This window comes from Serinus canaria, chromosome 15 (assembly GCF_022539315.1).
Source record: "Serinus canaria isolate serCan28SL12 chromosome 15, serCan2020, whole genome shotgun sequence".
Taxonomy (NCBI): domain Eukaryota; kingdom Metazoa; phylum Chordata; class Aves; order Passeriformes; family Fringillidae; genus Serinus; species Serinus canaria.
In genome coordinates this window covers 2,433,412-2,449,553 of record NC_066329.1, presented here as the reverse complement: position 1 = coordinate 2,449,553, position 16,142 = coordinate 2,433,412, and the positions used below count along the sequence as shown (strand labels likewise).

The 16,142-nt window shown below is 42.7% G+C and overlaps 1 protein-coding gene across 3 annotated transcripts in view; it reads right to left on the bottom strand.

Moving 5' to 3' along the window:
• The window catches only part of CABIN1 (calcineurin binding protein 1), a 113,233-nt gene that overhangs the window by 28,041 nt on the left and 69,050 nt on the right, over positions 1 to 16,142 (bottom strand). For all 3 annotated transcript variants that reach the window (XM_009092237.4, XM_018916424.3, XM_018916423.3), the window contains exon 31: positions 2,958 to 3,121. In XM_009092237.4, coding sequence (XP_009090485.1) covers positions 2,958 to 3,121 — 164 coding nt within the window. The remainder of the gene's footprint in view (positions 1 to 2,957; positions 3,122 to 16,142) is intronic.

Here is a 16,142-nt window from a genome sequence, read left to right as displayed (position 1 = left end):
CTCCCTCCTTGTGCAGGATCCCTGCTCCAGCAGAGCCACAGCTGGCACTGCAGGAGGGCTGAGCCCCCCTGGGAAGGGACTGTGCCACCACCCTGAGCCCCCCTGGGATGGGACTGTGCCACCACCCTGAGCCCCCCTGGGATGGGACTGTGCCACCACCCTGAGCCCCCCTGGGATGGGACTGTGCCACCACCCTGAGCCCCCCTGGGATGGGACTGTGCCACCACCCTGAGCCCCCCTGGGATGGGACTGTGCCACCACCCTGAGCCCCCCTGGGATGGGACTGTGCCCCCACCCTGAGCCCCCCTGGGATGGGACTGTGCCCCCACCCTGAGCCCCCCTGGGATGGGACTGTGCCACCACCCTGACACACAGGGGGTCAGGGCCTGTTCTCACTGTCAATGGTTTTTTTTTTTGTACTATTGCATTTGTATTTTTAATTTTCCTAGTAAAGAACCTACTCTCATATCTTTGCCTGAGATCCCCTTAATTTCAAAATTCTAATAACTCAGAGGGAGGGGGTTTGTATTTTCCATTTCAGGGGAGGCTCCTGCCTTCCTTAACAGACACCTGGCTTTTAAACCAAGACACAGGGCATTGAAAGAAAAACAAGAAAAAGCCAACACAACTTTAAAAGATAGGAAACAAACAAAAATCTACAGGTGCATACTGAAATAAAACAGTACTGGGATTTCACCCTTTAGCTCTGTTTCCCTCCACTGCTCCCCTCCCCACAAGATCAGAGATGACACAAATGCAGCAGAAGACAGCTCTGCCTGCAGTCAGAGGGAAGGGGAGAAATGGGAAAACACCAAGCAACTAAACCCAGAGCAAACCAGACAACCAGATTTACAGTTTTCTTGTATCAAGCCTTCTGTGCCCCTCAAATATCAGCTTTTTATTCAATCCTTTTTTTGAAAAAGAGTCTTATAGTTACACAAAGCTATGTTGAACTCTCAGGTGATTTTCATGCTCTGGATAAAGCGTGCATGTGAGATTAAGGACATCAGCAAATCCTCTCTCTTTGATCATATCAGTTACCTTTGAACCCAGGATTTTTAGCTCTAAAAATCCTGGGTTCATGGGTGTGCTACTACCTTCTTTCTTGTTAGTATTACCAAAAAATAATACTGTATGTGTAAAACATTCACTCTACAGCTTCATTTAATTTACTAGAGCACTGTAATTTCAGTGTATTTGGACACAATGTTTTAGTCTGCTTTCAAGCAGAAACACTTCCAGCTGTCAATCCCACCTAATCACATTTAATGGAAAACTTAATTTCTATCTCAGAATTAGCTGGTTTGAATGAGAGGCCTAGAAATCAAGTAAATAACTCTGAAGGGTACTATTTCAGTCAAAAGGCCAACATTTTAAATACACATATTTCCTCTCTCTGATTTTAGGTTAAATTGGCAATTCTGCTCTCTTTTCTCTGAAAAGCAAACCATAAACATCTGACTCCTCATTAGCTCAGTACTAACTACAACCACCCTATTTTTAAAAATAGGGTTGTTCCAGGCATATACCAGACACACCCAGAATTATCTGTATTTCTAAGTTCCTCTAACAACTGCACCTCACCATGGCTGGCACTGGCTGATCTAACATGTCAAATTATTTGTTTTTTGAATTCAGTCTAGACTTACAAATAACATTATATTTTTAGTACAGCTATGGGTTTGCTTAGGACAGAAATTGAAACCTTCTATGGTTCAGTCCTTCTGATATGTATTTTTGGCTTCAAGTTTGCTGAGCAAGTGGTGACACAGTCCCAGACACACTACAATGCACTGACACTCAAAAACACATGAAGAAACCTTCAATGCCTCCAACTTATTGCCATCAATCATTCATGTTTCATTTCTTAAACATTTGCCAGAGCCCAATTTCACCATTTCCCACAGGACAACCTACTAGAATTTTACCTCAGTGTTTTCCTTGGATGTTCATTTTGGTCTTCCCATTGATACTAGTCCATATATAGCTCACACTAAGAGCTTCTTTTTTCTTAAATAAGTTTAATGCAATTAAAATTAGATCACCCCTGAACAGGATAAGCTTTTTAAATAGCATCAGCTGCCAAGAGGCACAGAGGCATTGTTCAGGCCATCAAGGATTACAGGAAGGCAGGATGCTGGGCCCTGACCTTACGCAAGGGCCAGCACAGGGTGCCCCAGTCACGCTCTGCTCCTCCAGAGAATCCCTCCACGTGACACAGCACCTCTGTAAGGCTGCCAGGCACCCCCAGGGCTGCTCTGAGTCTCAGCAGAAATGCAGAGAAACTCCAGGCTACTTTACAGAATCCTGACCTTGAGAAAAATTACCCATCGTTCCATGTGGGAAATGGATTTGTTGATAGAAAGCTCACACAGTCTTACACATCTGCATGTAAACACTGAGATAAAGTGTGCTGACCTATTATGGCAAGAGATGACATTGTTAACAGAGAGAGACTGAACTAAAACCACATTTTAATTCGTTTTAAAGTATGATTTTGACTAGATATTTTAGGGAATTAGAACTGTGAAAGATCCATTGTAGTAGAACTACGTAGGGAAAAAATAAAGGTAATTAGGATTAGAAGTAATAATAGTAATAGAAGTAATAATAGTATTGTGTAGTAGAAGTTAATAAGGTGAAAAACATTTATAAGGTATTGTAACTAAGAAATAAGTTAATTTTTGATAAAATAGCGTTGAGTTTTATATCTTTTGTGTCTCACTATTCATTGAGACAGATAATGGAATAAAATCTTTTAAAATGCCTCTCAGTTACCCCATCTCTGTAAAACCCAAGAAAACCAACAATCCCACACTATTCCCAAGGGAACCTGTCTAAAGACTTTTTTTTCCCTAAACAAAGAACAGCTTTAAATAAAACAGTCCTACAGCGAACAAAACACACCGGAAAGCTTTACAAAAAAAATGGCTTGAAATGAAATAAATGTCTCGTACTTTCCCTGGTCAGGGGTCCGCTGCAGCATGGATGAGACCTTGAGCAGGGTGCTGTAATCCCTCAGCTGCGAGAGCACGTTGAGCAGCAGCACGATGGAGCGGTTCATATGAGAGGCGAAACTGCCCGGCCGGTCGATCTCATCCACGGGGATGCGCCAGATGCCCTGCAGGGGGAAAGGGAAACTTCAAATGGGGATCCAGCTGGAGAAAACACAGCCAGAGGGGAAAGGAAACCTTCAGAGGGGGATCCTGCTGGAGAAAACACAGCCAGATTCCCTGCAGGGGGCAAGGGAAACTTCAAATGGGGATCCAGCTGGAGAAAACACAGCCAGAGGGGAAAGGAAACCTTCAAATGGGGATCCAGCTGGAGAAAACACAGCCAGATTCCCTGCAGGGGGCAAGGGAAACTTCAAATGGGGATCCAGCTGGAGAAAACAGAGCCAGAGGGGAAAGGAAACCTTCAGAGGGGGATCCTGCTGGAGAAAACACAGCCAGATTCCCTGCAGGGGGCAAGGGAAACTTCAAATGGGGATCCAGCTGGAGAAAACACAGCCAGAGGGGAAAGGAAACTTTCAGAGGGGGATCCAGCTGAAAAAAAACACAGCCAGATTCCCTGCAGGTGGGAAAGGAAACCTTCAAATGGGGATCCAGCTGGAGAAAACACAGCCAGAGGGGAAAGGAAACCTTCAAAGGGGGATCCAGCTGGAGAAAACACAGCCAGAGGGGGAAAGGAAACCTTCAGAGGGGGATCCAGCTGAAAAAAACACAGCCAGATTCCCTGAAGAGGGGGGAAAGAGGGAAACCTTCAAATGGGGATCCAGCTGGAAAAAATCCACAACCACAGGGAGAAACAAACCTTCAAAGGCGGATCCAGCTGAAAAAAAAAACACAGCCAGAGGGGGAAAGGGAAACTTCAAATGGGGATCCAACTGAAAGGACACAACAGGAAACCTTCACACAGGGATCCAGCTGAAAAAAAGACAGCCAGATTCCCTGCAGAGGGGAAAGCAACCTTCAAATGGGGATCTAGCTGAAAACACAGCCAGAGGGGGAAAGGAAACCTTCAAATGGGGATCCAGCTGAAAACACAGCCAGAGGGGGAAAGGATACCCTCAAATGGGAATCCAGCTGGAAAAAACACAGCCAGAGGGGAAAGGATACCCTCAAATGGGGACCCAGCTGAAAAAAAAATAGCCAGATTCCCAGCAGGGGGAAAGAAACCTTCAGAGGGGGATCCAGCTGAAAAGGACACAGCCAGATTCCCTGCAGAGGGGAAAGAGGGAATCCTTCAAATCGGGATCCAACTGAAAAAACCACAACCAGATTCCCTGCAGAGGAGAAAGAAACCTTCAAATGGGGATCTAGCTGAAAAAAAACACAGCCAGAGGGGGAAAGGAAATCTTTAAACAGGGATCCAGCTGAAAAAAACACTGCCAGATTCCCTGCAGAGGGGAAAAAGGGAAACCTTCACACAGGGATCCAACTGAAAAAACCACAACTAGATTCCCTGCAGAGGGGGAAAAGGAAACCTTCAAATGGGGATCCAGCCGAAAAGAACACAGCTGGGAAAGTAAGGGGCAGATTTTGCAGCCTATGGAATTTCACAGAGGAACAGATAAAAGTTGAGCTCTCCCAGACAGTGAGATATGGATTTGAAGTCAATTGATTCCTGCCAGTAGCAAGGCTCACAGAGGCCACAGCACACCTTCTACATGTGCTTCTGAACTGTTCCGAGAAAAAGCAGGCAAAGCCCAAATTATACTGTGCATTCTTCTTCAATGTCAATGAACACACCTTACTAGGTCAAAGCTCAACTAACCATAAAAAATAAGGAGTAACTTGAAGTAAATTTTCCTGACCTGAAAGTTGTTAATATGCAGTCACAGCAAGTTTTCATCTTCAAACAATCTGTTATTAAATGTCTTAGGACCTTGGTTAGAGCCTTGATATCATCAGTGCTCACTGTGGACTAACCAGGCCAATAGGAAGAATTAGATTCCTCAGCAGAATCCATTTTCTAGTGGCAGATTCAAATACTTGGCCATACATCCTGATCCTTCTAATTAAATTTCTGGGACAAGGGAATCTTTGGGGAGCAAGGCTGGAGGCTGATAGCAAATCTAATTTAATTAGGGTTAGTTAGCTCAGATTTTGCCAAGTCTAATACATCTAATGAGATTGTTTTCAGGTGTTTATTGTGGATGCTGTCAGCACCCTGGTCGACCACGCCTGACAAAATGAACTGCACATAATAGGATGTTTGCATGTTAGGATGGGACTTTGTAATTCACATTCACAAAAACTGCTGCTGCATCACTGCAAACCCTTCCCTCATGCTTTGTTTGGTTCTGAAGCTTTTCCTGTAGCAGCTTTCTAAAATCCTCTAATCATGTAAACAAGTCTGTGACAAGGCAGGAAAGAATAGTCTCATTGATAGGAGCACCTGACTGAAAGAGTTTGGCTTTCCAAACCTGTTCAGAGAGCAGGATATACAAATATTTACTCCTTTATCTTTGTTTAAAGGTCTTGCTTCGATTCGTTTAGCTTTACTTTCAGTGTGATCAAAACTCTTCAGAACTTAATACAAAGTGGCAGCAAGGAAAATGATTACTGCAATCAGAAATGACATTTGACCAGGAAGGCAAATCCATAACCCCCTGTGTAAAATGGACATTCCCCTTGCATATCTGCAGAAAATCTCCAGTTCCACTCCATAAGATGTATAGGAACTTAGGAAAAACCAACACAGAAATAGCAGAGGTTTAATATCAGTGTTTTTTCATGGAGAGCAGTGACTTCAGCTGGATATAATGCACAGACTAATCTGCCAAATTTTCTTGCTCTTGCTTTTCCTCATGCTCTTGCTCCCTAGTGATCACAATAAAGCTGTTCTTCCTCTTTGCTCCCTGAAATTTTCTTTCAAGCTCTTTTTTGTAGCTTCCCTTTTCCAGACTGTACCTAAAACAGCACCATGCCCAAGCCCCAGGCACAGCCACTGCCTCCTCCCCTTCCCAGCAATGCCCACAAACACCTCCCATGGCCTGGTGGCCAAGAGCTCAGCAGCCCACAGGCACACACAGATCCTGCAGGTGACAGCTCTGTAAACCAGCACATACTTCTATTTCAACAGAGATGCTTTTTCTTCCTCCAAACCATACAATGGCTCTCCTTTCAGCCCACAGATGAAACACACATTCTGGAGCTATTTTTTGCTTCTCTGCACGTATGTAAACTGGGTTCCTGCCAAATCCCAAAACAAGTGAATGTCTCATAATGGCACCACATTGCAACAACCTACTTAGCCAATTTAACTACACAAAACAATTTATGGTCAACTCCAGCACACTGTAGGAGTGGAACCCTGCCAATGTGTAGGTAGGTTCCTGGTCTTTTTCAGCATTATCTCATCCTTCATTTGAATCAGGAGGATCACTTGGAGCAGATACCTTATCTGGAATTAGCTGGAAATAATTTTGCAGCTCCTTCTCATATATCCCATGTATCCATTTTAATGCTAGCCTGGAAATTACAACAATTCAGTATTAGAGCCATTTTTAACGACAGAATATACAAACTGCATCCAGAAACCAAGGGGAAAGCCCCTCAGATAGAAACAAAGTTGTATATTTTGGAGAATGCTGCTGTCTTCCAGGGCACATTAGAAGAGGTTGAATTAAAACTCACATTAGGGGTGTCAGGTTTCCCACTGCAATTACAAAAGTAGGGCTGATTTTAAAAGGAAACTTTTCATGTGTTGACTTGCAGCTTCATAAATGCAAAAGAGCAATAGATAGAGGTCCAATGTTCCAGAGCTGCCTGTTCCACAGGCAGCCTGGAGGCAAAAGCAGAAAGAAACCTGCCACCAGAGCAATCTTCATTCCATCACTGAGATTGTGTTAAGCAATATGCAAAACACTGAGGGTAAAGTGAGTTTATCAGAGTTCATTTCATGAGTCATATGGAACTTTTAAGATTGTGATTTCAGTCAGAAGCTACAGAATGTTTTGTTTAAATCTCTTCCAAAGAGAAGTTTAATAAAGCCCATCAGGTATTAACTTTTCCTTCCTAAATATCAATAAACTTCAGGAAGAATACTTCCAAATTCAGATCACACACTGCAACTTCTTTTAAGAAGCTCAATGTTAGGCTATTATTACTTTTAACAAAGCTTAAGAAATGTACAAATGCAAAGTCTGTAAAGGGGGAGAAGACTAGTTAAACTGAATAACAGTTCCCGAAGTTTTCATATCATCACTTGAAAATTGAGATTTGTTGGCAAAGTACCTCTCTTGAAAGAACACTCACAGAGGAGTGCAGATCCTTGTGCCAACAATTCCCAGTTCTTTGAAAGGTTTTGTAGCTGGTTATGGCCACTCAGGGTACCTGACAAAATGTCTCCAGCTCTGGCCACAGAAAGGATTTTTCATCCAACGCCCGCTCGTGTTTGCTGGCCACCATTGCCACTGCTGAAAGGTTCTCCTCCCTGCTGCCACAGCCAGCAGAGCTGTTTACACCAAACCAGAGGAAGGAGTGAGACACTTCCAACAAGTCCAAAATGCCTCTCAGGATCCAAAACATCAGGCTGCTCTCCATGCCTTCCTGGCAAAACAAACACGCTGCAAGAGTGGGGGCGGGGGAAGCCTGACACACACTGCTAGGAAAAAATAAATCTGGGAGTAGTGAAAACCCTGCAGAGAACTTAATACTGAACATGACATTAAATATAAAACTGAGTAATGAAGCCAGGCTGCCATAATCCTGGTGACACTTCCACAATTCTTTTGCAGCTTGGGATTGGGGCTGTGCCTCCCCCTGCAGAGCTGCAGGCTCGGGAGGAGGGCGAGCTGAGAGCAGAGCTGCAGCACTCTGGGACTTTCTAGTTCAGGCACTGAAAATAGCAAGGAAGGAAGTGCTTATTATTCCTCCATGCTGCTTACTCCAGAGCTTTAGGGGAGGGGATTCCCTGGGGTTTAGGAATGCCTCTCTGAGGAGGAGAGGCTGACAGATCCCAGCAAAGCCCCAAGTTCCCTGGGGATGGCTGCTGCTGCCACGGCACAGCTCCAGGGTGAGCCATTTTCTAAGCACTGATCAAACTTTACTCTCTCCTTGCTCCATGGAAATGGAGAAATGCAAGTCATGCTTCACATGATCCAATTCACATACAACAAGCAAACACATAAACCCCACACTAACACAAATAAAGACTTCCCATTACTTAATCCCTCTTTTTCATCCTTTTTTTTTTTTTTTTCCAAGGGGTCCTGGAAGTTCAAGTTGCACTACATGCAACAAACTGGATCTGCAAGTGCCCAAACCAAAACCAAACATTTCCTCATTTGTCAGTCTCAGTAATGTCCTGCTGAGAGTCTTTAGTAAAAATACTTTAAATATTATTTTAAGATTGCTAGAAAGTATCTCAAAACTAGCAAAACAACTAACTAAGTGGTTCAGGGAAGGCAACAATTAATAATGTAACAATCTACATGGTAATTCAAAATCATGAAGTTGAACTAAGCACAGCTGTAAAATCCCTGGAAAGCTCCCACTTTCCTAAAGCCCCTGCTTTTACACAAGGTTAAGCACAACATACTGAAATACCACCAGTTTTACTCATGTCCTGTCTTCTTGGTCACTTATTTAATTTTATTGTCTCGCTATGGGTGCCTGCAGAGGAAAGGAATATGCTTCAAGCTGAACAGATTCAACACACAAGGTTTGAGACCTCTCTGTCTGAAGTCAGGAAGGTCCAGCACAAACCACTGAATATCCCCACCCTCCTCTGCCAGCATGGCTTTATTTAGTGCTCCCCTCAACTTCCTGCTGCCTCTGAGCACAACCATTAAAACCACTGCCCCCTCCCCCCACACAGCAAATTTCTAAACCACCTTTCCTCATCCAACCTTAACATGCTCCCATATCTCTTATTATTTTACTCTGTCACCTGATTTTGACTTTTTCTTCCTTTCTGCAGATAATTCTATTCTTTTTCTTCCTCAATTCCTCACTGCATCCCCACTGCTATTCAGCCAGTAATGAAACAATTCTGCCTCTGTGAACAGGAATGCAAGTGGGCACAGAAGTATTAAGAAAGGAAAGCAGAATATTCAGAGTATTAAAACTGTTATCTGCAGGGCCTGTGTCATCAGGCAACTCACTGTAACTGAGCTGATTTCAGGAAAATCCTACCAACTCTTCCAGACTATAGTTATTACATAGAACAGTAACAGAATGTATTAAAAAAATATGATAATATATAAATTACATTTTATCAGCCTGGAAAAGGAAACAGAAATAAATGCAAAACTGCAGCAACCTCCTTTCAGTAAGTCAAGAACAAGAAGGATTACAATTCCTAGTCTATAAGGCAAATATTGTCATTTTCTTATCTTTTAAATACACACACACTTGGAAATGAATAAACAGTATGTATGCATTTTGCAAGAACTGTGGAATTCTGTATTTTAGCAAGACAGCAGCATGAGAAAATATTGACAAATGGAAGTGCTCCACATGTTGCAATCTTCATATGCTGATAAAGAAACATAATGGACAATTTTTACCGCTTATTTCTCTCTTCAATATACAATGTATTTGTAGGGTATTAAATTTTAGACTTCTCAATTTCCAGAAAAATCATTTTACAGTTGATTTGACTTTAAATTGGTTTTAACCCTATGAAAAGAGCACCCAAGCCATAGCCACTTTGGGAGATGTGAGCACGAGGCAGGGACATCCCCACAGGAGGCAGGGAAAGGGAATTATTTCCTTGCTGCAAAAGCAATTAAATAAAACCAGAAATGCCTTGTTAAATGAGTTACAAGTTCAGGTGGAATTAATGAAACAGAAACTGAGGCCTAGAGATGGCCTTTGCAGAGCTCTGGGTTTGGCCACTTGCCAGGCAGAATCTGGAGGTTTATGTTCACCCAGTCAGGAGGCTTGAGGAGCTTTTACTCTGATGGTTCCCATGTACCATGTGATTTCACAACCATGTCAACAGAAAGTCACATCACTTTTTTTTTTAAAGGGAAATAGCTAACTAGACTGTAAGAAAAGGAAATAAAACTATTCCACTGCATGACTGTGACAGAAAGAAAGACAAAGGAAGCAAGGAAAAGCAACAGAGCCATCTCCTGCAACCTGGTTTGAAGGTGCAATTGTGCTCTAACAATACCACAGCTGCATTCCCTCTGGAGCTCTGCAGCAGGCAGCACCCACAGGAAAATGCAGCAAACACAGGAGGTGTGTGCACAATGCACCATGCTCTGGGTGAAGGGAGCTGCTCCCTGCATTGCTTCTCCAGCTTAACACCAACAGGGTGCTGGACCTTTCAGCATCTTTCTCCAGGGCACTCCAAGAATTTCCTCTTCTTCAGTCCCTCACTCCTCTAACCTGCAAATCTGGGGTGCTAAAGCAAAAGTGGATTTGAAGATAAAGCTGTGGAACACTGACTTTTTTTCCCCTCTTTTCTGTTGCCAACATTAACAAAGGCTCCCTTCTGGACAGCTGGACAACCTCTCAAGCTGGAAGGTCAGTTACTGATAAAAGACTTTGGAACAAATTACTCAAGTACATTTATCATCTTTCCTCTATAAGTTGCTCCCTTTTACCAACTGTATTATAGGAGAGAGGAAAAAAAGGGACTGGTTAGGAATTAAATTACCAACAGTTAAGTTTCATTCACTGTGTCCTGCAGACAATCCAAGGTTGCCAAAGAGATGCAGAAGAGCAGAAATCATCCAGAGACTTAGTCAGGCTCTTCCATCTACTCAAGAGAAAGCACTGAGGAATTTCTCCTCACCCACGCTGGAATTTCAGATTCTGCCTTTGTTATTTCAGTACCTTTTTTGAGGTACATTTTGGTTTCATGTCATGTCCCTGTCTGAAAGAGCTTAGAATTTTTTCTTTGGGAGGATATAAAGCACAGAAATCCAGACAACACAGAAAGCTTCTAGATCTTCTAACACACAAATAACTTGATGCAGAAATCTAATGAAAGAATATGAAAACTTCGATGGGAAAAATCCTTTACCAGAATTTTGAATTTCTTTATTCATTTTCTGGAGTCAGATGTGAGAAGACTTCTATACCACCAAAATAAATGAAGAGCAGGGCACACCTAGACAGTGACAGGGTTCTGGTTTCACTTAACAGCCAGCCTTTCCTTGAATTAGGAGGATTTTCCTGCTAAAAACTTTTCTGTGTATCTGCTACAAGCAGATAGCCTGGCTTCAGATGCAAATGGCACTAAAAGGCAATGAAAGAAGCTTGGTACATCCAAGGGCAGGCTTCTGCATCAGCCCCTGAAGACATTAGCAAACTTTTTTTTTGACAACACGTGGCATTAATTTATAATCTAACTCCACACATCTCTGATACAGACACACACATTTAATGGTACCACCAGAAACATTTTCCAGAGGGGAAAAAAGGCATTTAGGGGATGTGGCTCACCTGAGCTATTACAGGCTCCAGGTCAGGATGAGAGGAATTAGAAGCTAGAAATTACTATTGCCTTTCAACATAAAGGATGATGGCTAAGTCATAAAAGATGGCAAATGTTAGGGGACATAAATGACAACCAGAAACTTTGCAAGGTGGTTCTGGTCTCTGTTAGTGGCAAACCAAGGCTGAGCCCCAGCACTGAGTTTTACCCCCAAAGGAGGTGCTGCAGAACCAGAGAACTGGGGTAAACCCAGAGCTGGGAATGGCTGTTGGCTCCCAGAGAAGGGCAAGTTTTAGGATTATGAGATATTTTTAGTTTTCACCCAGACCCCACCACCTCTGTCTGCACAGTGACTGTCCCAGCATCCCCAGGGGTGACAAAGCAGACAGCCAGCAGTGTCCAGGCACTGAAACTGCTGTTCTTTGGGGGAAGGAAGGGTACCTGGAGATCCCAGCTGAACTCATGTGGGATGGACTCATGTGTCCAGCCTTGAGGTCCTCAGCACAGGAAAGACCTGGACCCACTGCAGGTGGGCAGAGGAGGCCACAGAGGTGATCAGAGGGCTGCAGCAGCTCTGCTGGGAGCAAAGGCTGAGAGAGCTGGGGCTGTTCAGACTCTGGAAAGGCCTCAGAGTGGCCTTTCAATACTTAAAGCAGACCTAAGAAAAATGGGGACACAATTTTAGCAGGGCCTGTCATGATAGGAGAAGGAATAATGGTTTTGAATTAAAGAAGGGTTGATCTAGACAGGATATAATGAAAAACTCATTTCACAATGAGGGCGGCACAACACTGGCACAGACTGCCCAGAGCAGTGGTGGGTGCCCCACCTCTGGAAACATTCATGATCAAATTGTACCTGGCTTGGAACATCCTCATCTGGTTGAAGATGTCCCTGTTCCTTGCAGGAGATTTGGACTAGGTGACCTTTAAAGGTCTCTCACAACCCAAACTATTCTGTGATTCTACAATTCTATGATTGTACCTCAGCCAAATTGTAAGAAAATTGAAAATTGCTTCAGAACACAGAACTATCAGCTAACATTTCTGAGTACTATTTGTAGCACCCAAAAATAGAGAGCCTGGCACAGAGCTTTGCTGAGGTTATTCTGGCAACACTCCTGCCTTACAAAACTGCTTGGGCACTACAGCATAACAAAGCCTCCACCATCCAGTGCAGCATATACAGTTCCAGAAGGGAAAGGAGGACAAGAACTTTGTAACATTAAGTGCTGTGCTAATTGCTGAGCTTCAGCACACTGTTAAGGTAGAATTAACATTCTGAATTAACATGAAGAGCTGTTCAGACATTCCTCATGCTGTAACACTGCAGTAAGGGTCTCCTGCTTTTACAGGATGTCACTTCTACTGTTTCAGCCTGAAACTCTTCAGGCTTGAAGGATTTGAAGGAATGCATTTTCACCTACTTAAATACCAAGTTTTAGATGCAAATTACTGATTATCCAATACATAAAGACTCATTGGTTTTGAATATTTTAAACTAGGCTGTCAGAGTGCTAAAAAGTTATTTTACCAAAATACTCCAGTTTTTATGCCAACACAAACTGGTCTTCCATCCTACATCCCTTGCTTTTCAACAAACAAAATGCTTAACTGCCCACTCCCACCCAACAGCTGACATCCAGCATCCCTGCACTGACAGCACAGACTTTCAGCTTTTACTCTCCTCTACATAATGAAACACAGAGTAAAATATCAAGATGAGAGTCCATAAAATCCCAGTGTTTGCAAAATATTTCGGCATGTTCATAAAATGCTTAGGAAAAGTGACATATGCACCTTTCCATTTTACATCTCTATCACCGTGTTAGACTCCAAGTCTCAGAAAATATCAAAAGCTACAGGGTTAGATCAGCAGCACAGGGGAAAATGCTATCATTTCAGAAAACAATACTGATCAAACAGGCAGTGTTCTTTCTTGTCAGTACCAAATCACTAGAATACATGGCATTAGGAGATCCTGCTGAGATCTTTGAGCCTGAAGAAATATAAATCAAAAGGTCCAGAAAATGCTTGCTACTAATTTCCATCACCATTTTTGAAAACAGAAAACCCTCTACAGCAGCATCAGATGACAGCTCATAAAATACAATCAAGTGATGATCCTGGTAGAGAAAAGACTTTACTTTAATTTTATCTTGATAAAAAATTACATCTTCATAAAAATTACCCAGAAACATCCTCCTTCAAATGCCTGCTGGCTAAAATGCATCTTTCAGACAACACTTTCACCTCAGAGTACTGTGAGTGACCACCCAGCCACATCACCTGACTTTGGGGGTCACTTAGGGACTCCTCAAAAGAGAACATTTTTCCTCAGTGACCTGTTGGGTAGCTTTTCTCAACTGACCCTGGTAAGTAAGAAAAAGTAAAGCAGGTTCAAGGTGACACAAGAGAAAATCAGGTTTGTGCAGAGCAGATACTGAAACCTGGTCAGGAAAGGGCCACGTCATTGCTCAGAAGTGACAAACCCATATGTGACAACTGCTCTGGCTGGGGACTGGCAATTTTCCTTAAAGCTACTATGACCTAACACTCATAGTTTAAAAGTTTAGTTTTTTGTTTTTTAAGCCACAGACTTCAAAACACACATAGGTAGGGGGTTTTGCAGCTTATTTAACAACAAAACAAGATTATGAAAGAAGCTAGTAAACCTCAATGAACAGATTGTGAAGTTATTTATAAAAATTAAGAGAGGTCCATACTGGAACTTAATGAAGAACTGTCAGTACTTTGAGCAGCACTAACATAAACAAACACTACCAACCAAGGTGAAATATAAAATGCAACACACAGCAGGAATAGTACTTAAAAAATATACTCAACTGTTCACTATTGGAAAACACTTTTGGAAAGTGACAAGAATGGCATGTTCTATGACAGGCTGGTATTTTGGTATGTGCACACAATCTGGAAGCACGCAGAAATACACAAATCTTTTGTCAATGTTGAGAAGAAAAATAGCAATGGAAAGCAGAAGGGAACAAACATTTAAACTCCTCTAGTGTTCTGACAGAGGTAAAGTGACAGCAGGAGATAGCAGAAAAGCCTTTCAAACCAGAATTCTGTAAGATCTGACTTGGGTTCCCTGCTCTGTTTTCCAAGGGCAGTTCTAGAAAGACTTGTGTTTGTAAACACATGACTTAATTCATATTTGAAGGTCCCAGCTCTGCCTGAGGTTTCCTACTGGCTTAGGAATGACAGAAATACACATCCTGGATTTCAAGTAGTTTGTCAGCTGAAGCTGAGGGCAGGAAGCAGCTTATTTGAAACAGGTAGTGAGAAATAAATAGCCCATAATAGAGGTTATGAACCAGAAGAAGTGGGTAAAGCCTTGGGGAAGACATACTCCTCTCCAAAAACTACAGCTCTACATGAGTTTGCACATTTCATCCTCAACAATTAAGAGCCTCCAATTAAGCCATTAGGAGCTGACAAGTAATTAATTTCATTATCTCATTTCCCCCACTACAGCAGCATCCACGGAACACTTCCCTTCTCTGTCCAGCAAGTGGAAGCCCTGAAGGAATCCTGACGGCTATAAAAGGTAAAAAAATCTCTTTCTGTTATGCACCCCACAGCTAATCTCAAGTTATCTTTTCTCCTCTGATACAGGAATTCACGTAACAAAAAAGAATTTCAGTAACTCTGTTTCTCATGTATTTTACCTTTTTTTGTGGGGGAGGACACATATATGTGCTAACAGCCTATGCTGTCTTGCTTTCAGACACTGCCAGGACTTCCTCAGAAAAACAAAAGCAGCTCTTTTTCCAGTTGTAAGAGTTAGTGGAAATGCCCAATTCAAGTAAACAGCAGCATGCCTAGCACCCCAACTAAAGCTGACTGATCTTTGGTAACACCAGAGGAACAAGACATTGCAGGGAAGCAATAATTTAATTACCCTATTTACAGTAACATAAATCACAGTATACACAGGGGGGCTTCACTGCTCAGCCAGCAGCAATACTACAAGAGCTCAGTCTGACACAAGGCACGGCAGTATCAGCTCAGAAGACAGGATACAGTGTTTGATTTCAGTGATACTGTGAGACAGAAATTATTTGAGAACAACCAGAGTAATTATTGAGGGGGAGGAGGAGTTAGGAAGGCCTCAACATTTAGAGTATTTCAGACTCCAGTAGAGATGCTAAAAACACACAACAGTGCTATTACTGAAAACAGTATCTGGGTATTCAAGATGTCAACCTGAATATGCTCCAATAGAAGGGACACAACTTGCAGCTCCCTGAGTAATAAAAACCTCTACAGCATATGCTTTAATTCTTAGATCTGCTTCGTGCAAAATGCCCCCTGCACACACAAAAATCTGCCATTGCACAATAAACAGAGGCTGCAGTAAATTAAAAAACCAGAATCGTGGAGCTGCCACAGCCAATGCCGCAAACAGCATGTGGCACTTGCTTTATGCACAACACCAGAATTTACTGCAATTAAGACATACGTTCTAAAATTATAAACATGTGACCAGACAAAGCTGACTGGTTTTAACAAACTGCTAATTAAATTGGAATCCTCTTATCCTCTCTCTCTTTAGCTGAATGAAGCAGCAACTGTTACAGCATCGTGGCTCATGCAAAACAGACACTGAACAACAGGCTTTCCTGTTAGGTCACCGCTAAGCAGGGGAATCTCCCGTGTGCGCCCGGCTCTGGCAGCAGCGCAGGGAGCGCACGGCAGAGAGCACGGCCGGGCTGCGCTGTG